Here is an 18,607-nt window from a genome sequence, read left to right on the forward strand (position 1 = left end):
GATAGATACATAGATATATAGGTAGGTAGGTAGGTAGGAAGGAAGGTAGATGCTTATAAATGGTTGATGTAGATGGCATATTGTTTCCTCCCAAAAAATAGCCCCCCCCCCCACCACCACCACCACGAAAAAAAGAAAGAAAGAAAATGGACAAAGATGCAAATAAATTTGCTGTAATAAAGTATAAAGTTCTTTTTGGCTTCCAAAAAGCATTATACGTCATTTTTGTCCTCGATAAAGCTTTCATGACAAATTTCATTTGTACTTGGTACGAACTTTTTCAGGATAGAGTGAGATATTTTTAATGTCTGCCAAAGATGGGAGTACATGGATCTGGCTCGATGTTTGACTGCAAGTAACTGGATAATTAGCTCCATGTAACAATATATTTGGATCAATTTTACCACTCTAAATACCAGATATCACTCAAAGTAACAGTTTGGGTTTATTTAGTAATGCATGGTGACTGTGACTAATAGCTATTTACCACTGTTATGTATATCTGATTTTGGGTTTAACATTTGTCCATGATTATAAACTGTGGTGATCACTTGCAAATAAGTTGTTACGTAACTAATTTTTGTCGATTCGTGAAGATTCTCTTTTATTATCATGCGACATAAATACGGTATGTGGAAGTTTGACTTCTAGCGAATGAACTGTTTACAGATTGAAGTAATTTTCCTGTTGGATAGTTAAAGTTTCGGGACATATGTCAAGTGGGGATATAATGTGACATATTACTGCCGAATATATCCTGTCTAACGTTAATTCTTTGCTCCGATACATCAAACGCGGACGTCTGAAAAAGAGAAAGAAATGACTAAGATTACAAATTATGAAAACTAATGATTCTAAATTTAAACGAAGAACATTTAATAAAAAAAACATATTCAAGATATCTGATTATGTGCGGTATGGAATAGGTAGAGAAGCGAATTAAGAACAATTCAGTTCTTTGTCTGTTTAAAGGTAACACTAACTGATTTCAAATTTAAACAATCAAACAAAAACCATCCACCCACGACGTTAGTTTAAACTAGAAAGGCGCGTCTGATGTTGGTTGAAGCATCGATCTAAAAAGACCTTTGCTGAGAGAAAATCAATCTTCACCTTTAAAGATCCTGTGTGGGTATCTATATTAATAACTTATGGAAGGACATTTAGATGGACCTTTTAAAAGATGTATCGTCGGAAACAACATTCTTTATAAAAAAAAGAACAAAACCAACAAGAAGACTAACACATGTTGTGTATACGTTACGTTTCAATACCAATTAAGACGAAAATCTCAGCGTAGATTAAGGAAAGATACTCACCCAAATATTTTGGGTATTTTGGGTATAAATGCAACGTCAAGAAAGAGGTTCATGACAGGAAGTAGGGTGCACACAACAGGAAAGAGAGAGGGAGAGAGAGGTCCACCACAGCCAGCAAAGTGAACACAATCGGCAATACATCTGTGTAAATAATGCTTCTGCGGAAGAAAAAACAAACTTAATAGAATGTCAGAAATAGCCATCGTCTTACGATACTCAAGATAATAAGAAACCTTCTAACGATTGCTTAGCTACACACCACCATATATATATATATATATATATATATATATATATATATATATATATATATATATATATATATATATATATATATATATATATATATATATATATATATATATATGTATGTATGTATGTATGTATGTATGTATGTATGTATGTATGTATGTGTGTATATATATATATATATATATATATATATATATATATATATATATATATATATATATATATATATATATATATATATATATATATATATATAATTCAAATTCTCAAAAGAATTATTAGGACTGTGAGCGAAGAAGCAATGAATTCCCCAAATGCCCTTTTGGCCAAGTTTTTCCAGACAAGAAACTCCCTAACAATGGGTAAGGAAAGTGACCCTTTCTGTGCATCTACTGCAATGATTCAATACATTCCTCTAAACAATATATAAATAAAACGCTACAACGAGCTGAATTCGCATAATATCGATTTTTTCGACAATTATTCAAGTAATTTGACCAAAAATGGCCTGAGAAAAAAGACCTTACTGCACATATATGCCAGCAAGACAACGAGCTACAAAGTTTAAATACAGTATTAAAAATAGCGTTGTAAGAGACACGATGACAAGCTTTTGTCGCAGACGGAGAGATAGAAAGGCTGACATACGAAGGGAGTAGGATATTATGAAGTGTGTTTCATAAACTTAGAGTGATTTCGTTTAGAGTCGATTTTCAGCAGGTTATAGGCAAGATATCGTGTGTCTGTATTGAATTTAAATAAAAGCAAAGAACCCCAAAACAAAACACAAATATCATGTTTAGTTCGAATCAAATGCTATCTCCCTCTTTCTCTCTCTGTCTTTATATATATATATATATATATATATATATATATATATATATATATATATATATATATATATATATATATATATATATATATATATATATATATATATATATATTTATACATAATATGTCATTGTGTGCGTGTGTGTGTGTGTGTAGTTCCTGTTTAAATATATGCAAAATACATTCAATATCTAAATTTTTCCTTCTTTCTTTTTAATAAAATTACCTTTAATTTCATTACATGATTGATATTTAAATGTACATTTCCTTCCCACGTGATTCAAACGTCGACGTCGCTTATATCACTCTGTGTGTTTGAGTCATTTTTATGGGAATGAGATAACTCGTTGTCAGATGGTTGTTTGTTGGTAGGACCGCCATCTTCTTCCGACTTCATCCTCTTGTCCTTTGTCCGTCTATTTTGAAACCAAATTTTGATCTGGAATGGAGACATGACGTTAAACAGTTTCAACATTACTAAAACATGCGTAGTTGGTGTATATGTTTTAGGACAGATCAATATGATGAGGAAACAGTTCACTTTGCACCATTCTGTGAACATTAAATATTCTTTTTAGAAAGAACTCAACATTGTGTTTATTTCTCATTGACACGGACAAAAAGGAAGAAACAAACAATATTGGCCTCTTGTTGTTCCAAACACGTTTTTAACTGAAAAGCCGAACTACAATTTTGATGTGTGACTTTACCATTTAAATAATGTTAATTTTGGTTTAAAAAAAAAGAACTTACTTTACTTGATCACTTTTTGACCGAGATTGTCCTACTGTTATCCTTTTGCTTTACGGGTTTTTACTAATTTGCGTACAAATTACCTTGATAAATTACACAGCATCTACCAGTCACATTAGATACAGATGTCGTTAAAACATCAAAATTTTCAAATTTTTTCGAATTATATAGGGTTTCTTAAAACACTTATCCACATATATATTAATGCTCAAATGTGAACATGTATTTTGGGATATTAAATAATGTAACAGTGTAGAAGTAACATTATTTTAGACAATGTATCATTGTAGAGGAAGCAGTACTCTACACAATATATCAATGTTGAGGAGGCATTATTGTGCACAATGTATCATCATTAAGGAAGCATTACTTTACACAATTTATCATTGCAAAGGAATCATTCCTGCAAATAATATATCATTGTAAAGGAAGCATTCCTGTAAATAATATATCATTGTAAAGGAAGCATTCCTGTAAATAATATATCATTGTAAAGGAAGCAATGCTAGAAATATTATATCATTGTAAAGGAAGCGTTGTTCGAAACAATATATCATCGTAGAGGAAATATTACTTTATATAGCAATGATATTCAACTAATGATGGCAAGGAGAATGAAGTATGACATTGCTTGATGCAAGAAAACATACAACAATGCAGTAAACTTGAAGAGCCCATGTCAACTTTACAAGTCCAGTTCTGCGATATGTCCTGTTTTTCCTTCATCGTCTACTCACTGCTAATTAGGTTGGTGATCTTGGGAAAGGGCTATAATAGCCATTGGATTAAATTGTAAAAAAGTTTCTCTTTAGCTAAAGATTTTATACACTAAACAGGCTGTTGATTAGGAAGCACTAAATCTCACGAGACACTTACCATGGTGCGCATTTATAAGTGTTATGTTATACATACAATCACTAATTAATATTTATTACTTCTTGATATGTATTATCAAGGATGCTAAGACGCCATTCGTAAAATGTTGGTGTGTAACATCCCACTTGTTAATAGTGTTACAAACACAATATGCGGGAGAGTAAGGGAATATCTTGAAATGTAATCCCTGTAATTCACAAACTCCATACCTGTTCGTGTGGTTTTGTGATATGATAGATTCCACGCTACTAATTAGCAATGTCACTGTATATGAAATATAAAGAACACACACACACACACACACACCTGTTCTACTCGTCTTAATGCGGTTGGGTTGAGTCAAGGGGAACATGGATACAAATTATGTAATTGACTTTTAATTTATTTTTCAAAACAAATATAGGAGTTTCCTTTTGATGGTATCATGTCCAATTTTTGACACAAATAGAAGAGTTACTAATCGTCCAAATGAAGGATTACTTTAATAAAATGCTAATTAAATCTTTTCTGTCTAAGTTTATTAGTCTACCCCTAATCTGATTAATCTTCCTGACTTTACTTTTGCGAAAAAAATAGGTATTTATCGATCTAAAGAAAACAATGGTTTGCAAAAACTTACTAAGCATTCGAAGAACTAAAAATGTTGATAGCGTGTCACTTCTTAGGACATCAATTTTCATACAAAGCATATATCCTTTTTCACTGAACACACAAACACGCATGCATGCACAATCGTATTTAAATTGTGTCTAGCATGGTTTCAATTTTTATAAACTGGCTTTTCACCAAGATACATTAGATGCATTCTTTCCAACAAGTAATTATTTCTTACCCTTTAATATTTTGCAAGCAGAGCTCGTGTGAGATATAGAAGAAATTTTTCAGGACTTTTGTGTCGTTTTTGTTAAATCGTACAGGACTTTTGTTGCGTTTTTGTTCAATCATACAGGACCTTTGTGTCGTTTTTGTTAAATCGTGCAGGACTTCTGTATCGTTTTTTTTTTTTTTTTTTTTTTTTGGTTAAACTTAATTCGCCCTTAATTGCATATAAAGGGAGGAAAAGAAACACGATGTTAGACGTCGACCAGAATGACATGTTTGCTTGGTCGCTTTATATCCATACAAGGCTATGTCTACTGGATACGTAAGTATTGCAACGTAGTTTCATGCATGGATGGATAGCCCAATTATTTCGGTCAAGTAAAGTATCAACAGAGATTTATTATATGGCCGCAAATCGAAAGATCTTAATTCCTTGACAGTTTATGAGACTATTCAAATCATTTACTAAATGTCACACGCTGATCCTAGCGACACCTTCTTTCTAAGGTAGAATCAGTGTACCCCAAGGCAGCCAAAAGCCAATTAGACCCAAGTTGTGTTTGGAGGACCTTGGCGTAATTTTATCTCACCTTGAACCAGGGTAAGAAAGAGAGAGATCAGGCAGAGGATACTACCTATAATTTGACTCGCTCTCATGAGGTTGGCCGTTATTAAGCAATTTCGCTTCGGGTTGCCTTTCCAACTGACCGCAACGGCGTAGTTAACGTTGGTGCATCTAAGCAAAATCGGATGATTCTGCGTTGTCTTTGAGAATAGTGCGGCCAATTTTCAATCATGACGGCTTAATTAGGATGCCTTTTACCATCATCTAAACTGACTTTATTGAGACTGTTCGGAATAAATTGCAATTGCTCTTGCCCCAAAGACCGCAATCGAGATAGGCGGTCGTTATTATCAGAATCAAATGCAAACACAAGAAACGTTTGATTATCTTTCAATTAGCCAACGTCAGATTCTTAACACTTCAGATGGGATTTGGGGTTAGTGGCTGGTTGCAAGTATTCACCATTCAACATAAAATCAATGTTTTTTCTTACATAGGAATTAAATGGCTTTCGTATTTTGGAATTGAAACCTAGTGTTTTGGAATACACAATTGAAACCTTCTCTTGGTTTTCTAGCGTTTTAGAATACACAATTGAAACCTTCTCTTGGTTTTCTAGCGTTTTGGAATACACAATTGAAACCTTCTCTTGGCTTTATAGCGTTTTGGAATACACAATTGAAACTTTCTCTTGGTTTTCTAGCGTTTTGGAATACACAATTGAAACCTTCTCTTGGTTTTCTAGGGTTTTTAATCCACAATTGAAACCTTCTCTTGGTTTTCTAGCGTTTTGGAATAAACAACTGAAACATTCTCTTAGTTTTCTAGCGTTTCGCCAAACAGGCAGAACACTAAACCATACATGTTTCTCAGAAGAAAAAAAAAACTGATCACTGAGTGATTATTTTGACAGTTTTTAAGTTTTAGTCCAAATATGGAGTGCGTTTTGCACTGCTCTGCACTTTTAGGTGGTTGTTGTTTTTGTTGTTGCTTTAGGTTAATGCCATACATACAGTATAACTGGTGGATGAAGAACCTGGGTAAACTCCGATAAGAACCACCGACCACTTGAATCGAATGACAAGCTTTTTCACATAACCACACTGGCTGAGGCCGAGTCTCGAACTCAGGCGGACAGACGTTAGATGATAATGATTGGCAAAGGCGAACGCTTTAGACCACTAGGGCACGCGGAGGTACATAACATAACATAACATATTATAACATAACATAGCATAGCATAGCATAGCACAAGGCAACGCAACATAACATAACATACCATGCCATAACATAACATAACATAACATAACATAACATAACATAACATAACATAACATAACAGCATTAGATGAGATGTAAAAGTTGCATATTTAGCTTTCCTAATGATAGCATACGTAACTCGAACTCACGCCGACAAAAGTGATTTGGCAATGATCGGTAAACGCAAGAGATTTATGACATTCGGCCACATTAAGGTGGATTACATAACACATCATAACACATCATAAGATAAGATAAGGTAAGATAAGATAAGATAAGATAAGATAAGATAAGATAAGATAAGATAAGATAAGATAAGATGAGATTAAATGAGATGAGATGAGATAAGATAAGATAACATTTTATTTTCTCTTGGTAACAAAATGACATTAGATAATATTGAAGGGCTGCATATTCAGTTTTCTTATGATAGTATATGTGTAGCTTCAGCATTTTAAAGTTTACAACAAAATATTTCAGAAGATATAAAATTACGTTGCCGCTGCTGCACGCTACAAGACAGGTGTTCATCTCAGTCAATGACGTTGCAAATTTTAAACAAATTATGTTATAAATTGAGGATAACTGGCGTAAAAGGTGCCGCCAGTAAACATAACCATTGCGACCTAGAGCGGACTTCTTTATGAGTAGCTGGGTCTTGGTTTGACTGCTCGAAATAATCACAAGACTTATCAAAACAGCTTAGTTTGCATTTAAATGATGTACATTATTATTATTATTATTATTATTATTATTATTATTATTATTATTATTATTATTATTCTGGTTACGTATGAAGAAATACAAATGATAATGGGAACAAATTACTGTGAATGTATTTTTCTTGTAAAAAATGCACAAGGGTTAATTACAGATGTTACACGCGTGACATAACGATATACACTTCGGTACAAAATTATCATAGAGGTTACCGTAAACTAACCCTATACGTACATCAGAAAATAGGTACGTCATGACAGGACACTTGCTCTTGTTCAAACATCTTCAGTCCATGGCCACAAATTACTCGTATTGTTATGGTTAATGCATAAATGATAAACGAACAGACGACCAGTTTTGGATCCAAGTGAAATTATATTCTATTAACGCGATTCTACCTTTGCCTTGGAATGCACACGTCTCAAAGCTACCTTCCTAACTAATCAAAACGTAAATGGGCACCCCTTACAGTCGCATGGATTTTTCTGTTATTATTTAACGTCACTTTAAAATTAACTAACTTCAAAATTAACTATGTATTAATGGTTGCCAAAATAAGCTTCACGTTAGGGGTGGTGGTGGTGGTTACTGCAGCCATAGTTAAACAATGATTCTCTTTATTTTTACATGTAAAGTACTTGGCGACGTCATATTGTAAGGTACTTTTTGATGTCACATTCCAAAAAATAATGTGAAATAAAGCAGATGTGTAGTGGAAGAAAAGAAGAGTAAATTCAGCTCAAGACGGCAGCTATACTTAATATCGTTCATTTATTTATTTGCTTGTACAGATCCATACATTTAAATCTCATTTACTTCATGTCGACATCACAATGCCTTCCACACGACTATAAATTTCACCAGATAAAAACGCAGACCTTGGATAAGCGACTACGTATATTTTGCACATGTAACTAGGTAGGTACCTCGGGTGTACAAATCGAGTATATTTCAAAGGGATGCTCCTCAGCTGTACAAATCGAGGGTGGGGTGGGGTAAACACGTACAGGTCAGCTATTAAGATGTAGGCCAAAACATGTTTAGAGGAGAAATCGGGGGTGAGGTGGAGGCAAGTGCCCCAACCCCATTGCTCCTATGTGTTGGCGCCCATGATATTACCTGTGTTTCTGAAAGCTGCAGTTCCGTGGCCAGATCTTTCCTTTCTTGTCCAACGACGTAATGATTCTTGTCAAACACCGTTTCCAGGCGCAACAACTGAGAAGGTGTGAAAGCTGTTCTGGTCCGCCTGTGCTTCCGGTTCGAATGAAAGAGTAACCAATTTGTTCCTGAGCCTGATAAATACATATGAGACAATCGTTAAAAGTTTGTTGTCATAAATGCGTACTTTGCGTGGCAATGAATACTATTTCTGATGGTCATTACATAATTTTGTGCTTGACCATAATTCGTGTAACTGAACTAGCCTCATGTCTTTCCCTTTAACATACAACGTTTCTATGTGATTTTAAAAAATCAGAAATTATTCTCATTATCATTAAACAAGTTACTTTGAGTTAAGGAATATAATTATCATTTGCTTTTCATTGTCTGGAATTTCATGCTTCGTTTATTTATGCAATTAACACACACACACACACGCGCGCGCGCGCGCGTTTGTCAATTTTCTTTACATTTGTATTATAATTGATAATTTTAGAACTCTGGTTATTTTGTGCTTTTTTATGCATACCTAATATAATGATTACTCCCTTTCTACCTCGACCTCTTTAATGCTTGCTGACTTTCAGTGCATTATTGAGATTGATTACTTAATATGATTGACTGACCACAAGCCAAACGCTTTAATATCCGATTTAAAAGACTGTTATGAGTTTCTGGAAAAATACAGCAAAACATAGCATAACTGAGTCCTGGAGACCTGTAATGTTGCTTCAGTTTTAAGATCAGAAATCGTAATAGGTGAAACAAAGTTAGCCTAATTATTTGACAAGCAAACAAATTAGTACAATTACAATTAGGTAATTTAATAAAAGCTTCACATTAAGATTGTATTTAATGTACATTTCTTCAAATAAGTACTCGTGCACCCAAAGGCATAGAGAAGATATAATTTGTCTAAAGAAACTTCACACTTATAATATGACAAGACATCATCATATACGTGATATGAACGGCAAAGTTGCATAATTGCTTTTCACTTAGAAGCTGCATAATTTCATGAAATACCATTGCTGTGTTAATTAGCTTCATACTGCACACATATATATGATGCAGACATAAAATACATACTACTAATAAAGCAGGTGAAAAATATAAAAAAATAAAGAAACATACGAGAAACAGACTGGAATGGCAAGAACCTAATGACTTTGATCAGCGTGGTAGGTACTATTTACTATTTTACTCTTCTTTTCTTAGACGTCATGTACGTGTATTTACAGCTCATGCGGTATAGGAATGTTGAAATAACTGAATATAGAAGGTCAGTAAAGCCCTGCTCAAAATTACTTCGTTCACTAAACAAAAAAATATAGCCTACCACTTATTTTGATTTAGTTTCATCTTCAGTCTTCGATTACTTTATTTTCATCAGAATAACGACAATCTAGATACACAGATTAATCAAATAATATGATAGGCATGAATTAAAAGAACATTTTAAATTTAGAAGCATTTATATGGATACATGTGTCTCGTGGACATGCAGAGACCCAGTTGGTAGCGGTAGAAGTTTCGAAACAAATATTTTATTGTGAAGTCTTAACTTTTCGTTTTTGTTGGATGAAAACAGCAAACAGGTTAGTAAACGTACTAGCTCTAAATAAAAACCAATAAATAAGCTACAATATACATTTAGTGTCAACTAATGCTATTTGTTCGCAAATGATTTTCACACACAGGGGCCCAGAGTGGCCGAGTGGTCTAAAGCGCTCTCGGTTACGGATCACTGCCATCTCACCTCTGTCTGCGTAGGTTCGAGTCTAGGATTCGGCCAATGTGGGTATGTGAGAAAGCTTGCCAGTAGCTTCTCGTGTGTTGGTGGTTCTTCCCGGAGTTTTCCCGGGTTCTTCCTCCACCGTTAATACTGGCCGCCATGCATAGCCTATCGTGTGCTGAAAAATGGCGTTAAACCCAACAACAACAACAACAACAATTTTCACCCACACCAACCTCCACTCTCCTTCCGAAATGTCCCCGCATATAAATACATATTCATTTTTGTTTGCTGTTACCGTTTTCATATAAAAACTAAAATACCAATGAGACACAAATGATGACAACGATGGCATTCATCATCATCATCATCATCATCATTATTATGGTCGTCGTCGAGCAAACATGTATTTCAAAAGTTAAAGTAGATTTAAATCATATGAGCGAAATTCTATCCTCAAAAGTCTTTTTATAGGTTTGTAGCAGATGTGAACAGTCTCCCTACAAAAGTTATTTATTATTTTGTGAATATAAAAGCAAGATATGTAATCGATCATTTACTGAAGTTTTAATTTTAAGGCAGGTAAGAGAATGGTTACTCAAAACTGTCAATAAAATAAGAAATAACAAACAATGACGTTAAATACTTTATCTTGTGTTTTTTTTATTACTTTGAATCGAATTCTGAGTTATAGAAGTTTACTGTTTGATTGCTATTAATCATTGTAAATTGGATCAGTTTACACAAGCATGTCGAGACCTCTCCGGCGGCCTAGTGGTCAGTGCGTCCGCCTCTGATGCGATACGTCGCGGGTTCGAACTCAAGGCCGAGTCAAACCAAAGATTTATAAAAATGGTACTAGCAGCTGCCTCGCTTGGCACTCAGCATTAAGAGGTTAGTGTTAGGACTGGTCAGCCTGGTGTCAGGATAATGTGACTGGGTGGGACATCATTACTACAAACTGCCACACTGCAGATATCGTAGCGATAGAACTGAAAAACTGTTAAAGCTACGTTAAACATCCAAATCACACTCCCACACGCACCCAACACACAAGCATTTCGAAAGAGTCATTCGAAAGTATTCAGTATTGTGACATATGCTGGGGCAATACCTGTTGCTGTGTATTGTTGTCTTCCAACACCTTACAAACACATTCTCCAACAAAAGTTCGCTATCTGTTTAGTCCCAAGCTGTAAATTGTAGTTGTCATCAGACAAATCGTGACATAACCGCTGTTAAAATTGCTTCATCATCATTATCTTCATCATCATCTTCTTCTTCTAATCAATTACTTGCTTATTTGTGCTGATGATGATAATGATGATGACGTAAATGAAGACGACGAAGGTGAAGGAAGATACACAATCACAATGTCCGCTTCATATGCACAAGTTTCAATCTGACCATTATATAAATGTTAAGGATTGCCTAATTTATCATCGATTACGGTGAGAATTTACGTAATTGTGAACAGAGTACGAGAATTTCTTGGCAAATATTACAGAATTAACGATAATAACAAAATAGACTCTAGGACATTGAAAGTTGGCCAGGGATGTAGAGAAGGATAACCATCTAACAACACAACAATTATGGGTTTACTTCGCATATTGTGGAGTTGGACTGAATAAATGCTCTTCGTAAAGTTGTGGGCGACTTAAGTAATTTTGGGCAATAATATCCATGCATGGTATATTCCGGAAAATTTATGCAAAGTGAGCTTTAATTAGTCCATAACCTTTTACCAATTAAAACATACACATAAGCTTACTACTACTACTACTACTACTAGTATTGCTACTACTATTACTACTACTGATGCAGATGCTGCTACTACTACTAATAGTTCAGTTATTACTGCTACCACTACTACTAATAAAAACAACAAGAACAACAACAACGATGACAACCCAGTTCTGATTGTTGTTGTGGTCGGTTTAATAACATTGTTCAGCACATGATCGGCAATACACGATGGCCATTATAACTGGTGGAGGAAGGAAAAGGAAAACCCCGGGAAGTTACTGGCAAGCTTTCTCACATACATTAGCTGAGCCAGAGACTTGGGTGAGATGGCAGTGATCGGTAAAGTAGAGTAAGGTTACTCGTAACCCCCCGATCCAGTTGTTGACATAATAGCACCCAAACTACCAAGAAAAGGAATAACGGGTCATATCTTTTAATGCAGATAATAATAATAATAATAATGCGGGTCGAGCCGCAGCAACGAGTCTCTCGGTCGGTGCCTCCTAGCACGGAGCCCGGCCAGACTAGCACGATATCCATCCAATACGATGTAGCGGCGTAAAATCATTTGTAGACGACAAATCTCCTAGTCGTGAGGCTAAGTCTCAATAGATCGCAGTGTGGTATTATTATTATTATTATTATTATTATTACTATTAGTATTATCTAGCTCTCGTTTCCTTTATCACCCATGCCATTTTATTTATAGACAAAATCAATTTTCTACCTCAGCTGGTTGTTTCTTTCAATGTTGTTATTTTCCTGTCTTATTTTATTTCCTATTAGGGTTTTTTGGGGGGTTGTGGGGTTGTAAAGAGATTTAATTTGTTGAACGAACTTCATGTATAATATATACCTGAATCGGCTGCACTTTTCCTTTAAACTTTTAAAGTCATGAAAAAGATGTCGCAAAAAAGAACAACACGTAATCATTGAAAGGTTGTTGAAGACATTAGGAAAATATAATAAGTTTGTATATCCATTTATTTTAGAAAATCGTATTCTTTTTCTTACCTCCAAATCTTGCCAGGGAATACCCTCTGTATCCGTTTGTCATATAATGGTACATGTATTGAAAGTCTCTGGTGTTATTCAGTACCATTTGATGCATGTGTGACAAAGTTTGTATTTGTTGAGAATACATTCCTGGCACATTTAATGATGTGCAAGGATGCTGACGCAGTCTCGAAGATTCATAAGAAACAGTACTGCGTAAAAACGCTTCGTGAAATCGTTTCAATGAATTCCCTGAAGGAGCAATAGTTCTTAGAATGTTACTGGTGGTGCCATTGAAGAAGGCAAAGTCTCTGTCATCTCGAAAGTCTCTGACATGTGGGCCATTTGACGCTGTATTTATGACATGTCGATCGCGTAACGCTGCTTGTAGGACATGCGGGCCGTGTAGCGCTGCATGTATCACACCTGGGCTGTGTAACGCTGCATGTATCACATCTGGGCTGTGTAACGCTGCATGTACAGCGTCCACATTATGAACATGTACATCTTTTCTAGGAATTATTTCTTCTTGAACATTTTCTGTTTCGAGAACTTTCATGCGACTGAAGTGTGATGATGAAGCTTTTGTTATCTCACTATCTTTACCGATAATAGAATTAATCGTGAACTCCTTAGAACGCATCGAATACGGTTCGAACATTATCGCCTTCATGACTAGTGCACCACTAAGGTTGCGACACAAAGATTTCGACCGTTTGTTGTGGTATTTACTTTCTAGTTATGTGCCACAAAATACTCCTTCTCGAGCACTTTTCCTTCTTGCGCTTTATGTTTGTGTACAGAGCTGCTGTGTTTTGACCTACTTAAAAATCCCAAATAGTTAACACATCTTTGTAACGCTGTAGGTGCAATATCGACATGGCACGAACTAATTTCCAACGCCAATGCCTTCATTATTAAAACAGAACACTCCCACTACGGTAATGACTAATTGGAAGGAAATAGGGCGCGGTGAGAGGGCGGAGTTATGAAATGGTGGATATTTCTATTGGACTTATTTATATTCTTAATGACCCACGTTCCGTTTCGATTTTATCACAATTATCAAATTATTGATTAATTGAAGCCATCTGAGGGTAATGATAAGTACACTGTAAAGGTTCTTACCATGTCAACTACTGTTAATTGCTATCAGGGGAAACGAAACGTCATAAAACTGCCGAAAAGTGGTTAATGTCATTTGGATGAATTCTATAGGGATTAGTTTATACTGGAAACTGAAATGTTAAAAATCCAATAGCAAGATTATTATAGATTCATTAGTAGACACGTATCTCACGATGCAATATTCTTCCAATTAATCGATCTACTAACGGTTAAATAAGGGGAAAATGATAAAGTAGTCAAATTATTGATTACATCGATTGTAATATTTATTTGATCATTATTATTTTTGGTGTAACCTATTTATTTATTTTGTACACGTCTTTATGTTTGCTATTCATTCACTACATAATAAGAAGGTATTAATGTGCTGGCTATTGAAGGGATTAATGTGCTGGCTATTGAAGGGATTAATGTGCTGGCCATAGAAGGGATTATTGTGCTGGCTATAGAAGGCGTTAATGTGCTGGCCATAGAAGGCGTTAATGTGCTGCCCATAGAAGGGTTTAATGTGCTGGCCATATAAGGGATTATTGTGTTGGCTATAGAAGGGATTAATGTGCTGGCCATAGAAGGGATTATTGTGCTGGCTATAGAAGGCGTTAATGTGCTGGCCATAGAAGGCGTTAATGTGCTGGCCATATAAGGGTTTAATGTGCTGGCCATATAAGGGATTATTGTGTTGGCTATAGAAGGGATTCATGTGTTGGCCATAGAAGTGTTTAATGTGCCGGCCATAGAAGGGATTAATGTGCTGGCTATAGAAGGGATTATTGTGCCGGCCATAGAAGGGATTAATGTGCTGGCTATAGAAGGGATTATTGTGTTGGCTATAGAAGGGATTCATGTGCTGGCCATATAAGGGTTTAATGTGCTGGCCATATAAGGGATTATTGTGTTGGCTATAGAAGGGATTCATGTGCTGGCCATAGAAGGGTTTAATGTGCCGGCCATAGAAGGGATTAATGTGCTGGCTATAGAAGGGATTATTGTTTTGGCCATATAGGGGTTTAATGTGCTGGCCATATAAGGGTTTAATGTGCCGGCCATAGAAGGGATTAATGTGCTGGCCATAGAAGGGTTTAATGTGCTGGCCATAGAAGGGTTTAATGTGCCCGCCATAGAAGGGATTACTGTGCGGGCTATAGAGGGGATTATTGTGTTTTCTATAGAAGGGATTATTGTGTTGGCTATAGAAGGGATTCATGTGATGGCCATAGAAGGGTTTAATGTGCCGGCCATAGAAGGGATTAATGTGCTGGCTATAGAAGGGATTATTGTGTTGGCCATATAAGGGTTTAATGTGCTGGCCATAGAAGGGTTTAATGTGCCGGCCATATAAGGGTTTAATGTGCTGGCCATAGAAGGGTTTAATGTGCCGGCCATAGAAGGGATTAATGTGCTGGCTATAGAAGGGATTATTGTGTTGGCAATATAAGGGATTAATGTGCTGGCCATATAAGGGTTTAATGTGCTGGCCATATAAGGGTTTAATGTGCTGGCTATAGAAGGGATTATTGTGTTGGCTATAGAAAGGTTTAATGTGCTGGCCATATAAGGGTTTAATGTGCTGGCTATAGAAGGGATTAATGTGCTGGCTATAGAAGGGATTATTGTGCTGGCTATAAAAGGGATTATTGTGCTGGCCATAGAAGGGATTAATGTGCTGGCCATATAAGGGATTAATGTGCTGGCTATAGAAGGGATTATTGTGCTGGCTATAGAAGGGATTCATGTGCTGGCCATATAAGGGTTTAATGTGCTGGCCATATAAGGGTTTAATGTGCTGGCCATAGAAGGGATTAATGTGCTGGTCATAGAAGGGATTAATGTACTGGCCGTACCTTTTTTAAATTATTCTTAAATAATATTGTTCTGGAGGTTTTAAAAAAAAATTATTATTAGGACTATATCTTAGTAAAATCGAACAGCTATTCTTTGTTGTTTTTAAAAGATTTGCACTGATGTGAGATGTTTACGAGGGAGGGGGGAGCCATCCAAAATCAAAGAGATATATTTATGCAATGTGCAATGGAAAATATTGTCCAGGTAACCAGCCCCCCCCCCCTCCGTTGGACGCTTATGATTGCAAGAACTCTACAGTACGATACGATTACTGCCCCACTTTGAACACACGACAACTTACGCTCCTCTTCTGACAATCGTATACTCATTATTCCCACTATGAAATCAAAGTCTTATGGACAGCGTTCTTTTGCATACCAGGGCCCAGCAGCATGGAACGAATCGCCCACTTTACTCAGACACAAAGACACAGTGATCACATTCAAGAGGGCTCTCAAACTCACTTATTTCGACTGCAAGAACAAACTTAAAGACCTAATAATGTTTCCTACCTGAAATATTCTCAGCATGTTTTTTATTTTTTAATGTTTTTCTAATTTCATGGTGTTTGTTTTTGTAATATTATTATATGTTTTTTATCTTATAGGTATTGTTTAATGTAGTAAAGCGCTTAGAGCTTCTAAAGATTAGGCGCTATACAAAGTCCTCATTATTATTATTATTATTATTATTATTATTATATATTGGCCCGGCCAGGGATGACAACTTTGAACGGAAATGTGTGATATCGTGTATCTGAAAGAAAAGGCAATTAGTGTAGTGGAGCGATACAGCGACAGTGGGAATTAGCATTACAAGACACCCCTGGGCCTGTATAGCGACAACCATTTTAGGCACACCCTGGGCCTGTATAGCGACAAAAAGGTTGGGACTGTACGGACAATAGGAATGGAACAGGTGGGTGACGTCACGATACTGGACACTGGCAACAATGTTGCAAGGGGCTGACCTAAATCAGGCGGAACAGTGTGGCAAGGGGCTGACCTGAATACGCGCTACTCTAGGGAGAGACAAATACAGTAGAGACATAGACATATATAACTTACAAACATAGATTGATGAACATCAATCTATCACTCCTAAAATATAAAATCAACTAAAAGAATTTTAGGCAAGTGAATAAATGTTTTCGAGGCAAACATAAATTATAAAACTGACTAAAAAAATTTCTAGGCAAGAGAGAATAACTATTTTTACGAGGCAATGGAGTGGCCCCGAAAAGGGCTTTTGGGTTTCTTTTTCTTCTAATTTCTGTCTTGTCTTTTTCTTTCCACCAGCACATTATCTTCTCTATCACATTCTTCTTTTCCTTTTCCTTTATTTATCCTACTCTTCTTCTTCCTTCACCACTATCTCCTCTTTTTTCTCTTTTCATTCTCCTCTTCTTTTTCAATTTAAGCATTCCATGCTCTCATCCTCTCTTTGTCTTCTATATCTTCATTTTCTTCTTTAATCATTTCTCTGAGTTGTTCCTTCGCCTCTATTAAATTGCTCATTTCCATTTTCAAACTGTATGGACTATTGGAACCATTCTCTATTCTGTCTAGCAACACTTCTACCATGCCTATGGTATCCACGAACTCCTGTAACTTTAACCTCTTGTCCATATGTTTGCTGGCCATTTTCTTTGGTTTGTCAAGGTTGAATGGCGCGAATCAATCAATAAAATTTAAAGTCGCTTATGCAAAATAGTGCTTTTGCGAATGGTTAAGTCTTGAAAATCAAGATTCTTAGTTGGTCGGGACTGTAGGAATGGAAATGTCGCACTTTTTAATTAGAGACAAGAGGAAAAGGACCATGTGGAAGACGCAAGCGTAACAGCCCCGAAACGCCGGCTCGTACTATATAGTCAAATTAAGTCCAGTTATTCTAGTGGAAAACAAATAAACCCAATTGTGTGTTAGGCACATCTGCAATTATCCAAATTAAAAACGTCAAACAATTTTTATTACTTAATTCATCATTAGTTGGAATTTTGTGTACTTTGATTTACAAAAGTATAATGCCAATCAGCATATCGAAGTAACTCATACTTAGGAGTCACGCAGTGTTGCTTCTAAGAAATTATTTTTGACGGCGAAGTACAAAAGGATCAAATCAGTTTAAAAATAGATCAATTATCAAAAGAGGTTTTCAAAAACTAAAACGAAAACCTTGTACATTCAGGCAATTATGGCAATATATTTCTTTTATTCTTTTCTTCGACTGCTCATCTGGAGCCAAGGCATCGTCGGTAGATTGGCAGGCTGCTCCGGAACATGACGGCTTCCATATCCGTTTTTCTGGTGGCTGCACTGGTCTTATGCCTTCTTTTCTTTTAGGTGACCGCCTAGTGACTAATGCCTTCCCATACAACTCTCTATGGTTGCTACACCATTCTTCAGTGAGCCAGGATAGTTGTTTACCACTAGTAAAGTGTACCACGGTTTCTGGTAGTCCCTCTCTCACACACTGGCTACCTCCCCTTTTTTATTTTGGTGGCTGCCTCCTCCTCATGTTACAAGTCTTCTATCGTCTATCATTATTTGGCTGTTCCGTGAATTCTTCATTATCAGCCACGTGTATTTGTTGAAGG

At 35.9% G+C, this 18,607-nt stretch overlaps 1 protein-coding gene across 2 annotated transcripts; it reads right to left on the bottom strand.

Moving 5' to 3' along the window:
- Window positions 1–212: 212 nt before the first annotated feature.
- Window positions 213–13,915, bottom strand: LOC149769905 (uncharacterized). 2 transcript variants are annotated; one of them, XM_089949668.1, is made up of 5 exons: window positions 13,060–13,915; window positions 8,520–8,692; window positions 2,631–2,843; window positions 1,320–1,477; window positions 213–802 (listed from the first exon to the last, which is right to left on the bottom strand). In XM_089949668.1, the coding sequence occupies exons 1-3, from the start codon at window positions 13,712–13,714 to the stop codon at window positions 2,685–2,687; spliced, it is 987 nt and encodes a 328-aa protein (XP_089805794.1). In that variant the 5' UTR covers window positions 13,715–13,915; the 3' UTR covers window positions 213–802; window positions 1,320–1,477; window positions 2,631–2,684. The 2 variants fall into 2 exon arrangements, with proteins under 2 accessions (XP_089805794.1, XP_089805795.1); XM_089949669.1 differs by lacking the exon at window positions 1,320–1,477.
- Window positions 13,916–18,607: the final 4,692 nt, after the last annotated feature.

Source organism: Sinohyriopsis cumingii, unplaced genomic scaffold, assembly GCF_028554795.1.
Source record: "Sinohyriopsis cumingii isolate HCF-2022 unplaced genomic scaffold, ASM2855479v2 utg003052l, whole genome shotgun sequence".
Classification (NCBI taxonomy): domain Eukaryota; kingdom Metazoa; phylum Mollusca; class Bivalvia; order Unionida; family Unionidae; genus Sinohyriopsis; species Sinohyriopsis cumingii.